This window comes from Drosophila santomea, chromosome 3R (assembly GCF_016746245.2).
Source record: "Drosophila santomea strain STO CAGO 1482 chromosome 3R, Prin_Dsan_1.1, whole genome shotgun sequence".
Taxonomy (NCBI): Eukaryota; Metazoa; Arthropoda; class Insecta; order Diptera; family Drosophilidae; genus Drosophila; species Drosophila santomea.
The window spans coordinates 13,676,106-13,677,772 of record NC_053019.2 but is presented as its reverse complement, the minus strand read 5'-3'; the positions used below and the strand labels follow the sequence as shown (position 1 = coordinate 13,677,772).

Below are 1,667 nucleotides of genomic sequence, written 5' to 3'. Positions count from 1 at the left end.
CATTGGATTTGTACACTGTCAGCGCCGGCGGCCGAAACCATTGACATTACCACATTTGGGTATTTTCGTGTCGCTTCAGTTATTTGATTAGTTAACAGGTGGACACGGACACAGACACGGACGTGGAAATGGAAGTGGAAAAATGGAAGGGTTCAGGTGTTTGAACGGCGACGACACTGTGTTCACTTTTCACGCTTCAACGGAAAACGAAATGGGGAAAGTTTAATTCTGTAATTGAATGACATTATTTGCTTACTTTTACCATTGTGTCCATATGGGCAAATGGGAAAATGTATCGGAGTCTCAACAGAGTTCTTCATTTGCATGGTAATTAGTTACGTACAGCTGCTGATGAACATTAATTCGAGTTCGATAGTTATAAAGCGCGAAACTAAGCTCAATTCTGCAAATGTTTGAGAAATGCATTATCAAGCAAACAGAACAACAAATGAAGTTTCAGCTTAACATGCTTATTTTCGTTTAATGTCAAAATGCGTGTTAATATTTTCGGAATACCATGTGCAAGAAGTTTTCCTTTATAACAAACCTTACTATTTGCACAAAGTACAGGGCGTGCATTTTTTGGGCATGCATAAATATAGTCTTCGGCATCGCATTTATCCGTGAGTAGAGTTCTGAAATATTGAAAAATAATATTAAATTAGTTACTAATTTACAGCTTTAGTTGTGGACTTTGTGAAACGACAAAAACTACCCAATTCTGTTTTGGTTTTTGGTTGCATATGTGGAGGCAATTTGATACTATCCGGGTTCATGTTACTTATTGGTGTTTTAAAGGTTGCATTGTTTACTCATGTATATTCGAGTGTTTTATGAAAGTCCTCATTTTCAACAGGATGTTCGGTGTTTGGTTGGCTCATCAATAGTTTTCTGCGGCATAGGCATATTTTTTATTCACTGGCTAATGATTCCTTTGGGTGAGTCCGCTTATCATTAATTTGTATATTTAATTTAGTACCTTTTAATATTTGCCCCTCAGCGCTCTTTTTCATTTTTTCTTTTATTGTGTTTAATTATTATCAAGTGGTTATGTCTCCCGATGATCGCTATCGAGTGCCGAGGCGATTTTCGTAAATAAAACATTTATTTTATTTTAAATTGCAAGTGTACTATAGATTGAACTCTAAGGTCCATAATAAATAAAAACACTCTCACGTTTCCCACGTTTATTTTCAGAGCTCTTAGGTTCGAAAGTAGGAACACCACGGTCTCACAAACTGGTATTTATGATAGGAACTGGATAAGTTGGCATTAGAGGGGCTTTGGCCTGAATCGCAATCGCCTTTTGGCCGCCAACGGAAATATTTATTCCACCTTATCCCATAAGTATCTGGGTATCGCCGGCCGTGCAATCTACTCCAAATAACTGCAATAGTTTTATGGCTCATCATGTAGCTCCATGTATTTTTTCGGGGAATCCACTGGTGGGGCGAGTTCAATGCTCTCTTTTTTTCTTTTGCTGGTCGTCGTGCTGGTGGTAGTGCCGCAGAACGGCTAAGTTTGTTTGTTGTTTTATGGCGACTGCTCAATTTGCTGTTACACTGGCCGAACCAAAATGCAAAAAAAAAAGAAACGAGAAACCGAAAAAAAACAAAGAGGGAAAACATACAGACACACCAGTTCATCACTTACACGCCAGGGTAATT

The 1,667-nt window shown here is 38.3% G+C and overlaps 1 protein-coding gene across 2 annotated transcripts; it reads left to right on the top strand.

Annotated features, from left to right (window-relative positions):
• The first annotated feature begins 458 nt into the window (after positions 1–458).
• On the top strand, positions 459–1,119 carry LOC120453112. Of its 2 annotated transcripts, none has more exons than XM_039637648.1 (4): positions 459–623; positions 686–798; positions 857–938; positions 1,001–1,119. In XM_039637648.1, the coding sequence occupies exons 1-4, from the start codon at positions 518–520 to the stop codon at positions 1,093–1,095; spliced, it is 396 nt and encodes a 131-aa protein (XP_039493582.1). In that variant the 5' UTR covers positions 459–517; the 3' UTR covers positions 1,096–1,119. The 2 variants fall into 2 exon arrangements, with proteins under 2 accessions (XP_039493582.1, XP_039493581.1); XM_039637647.1 differs by having other exon boundaries at positions 680–798.
• Positions 1,120–1,667: the final 548 nt, after the last annotated feature.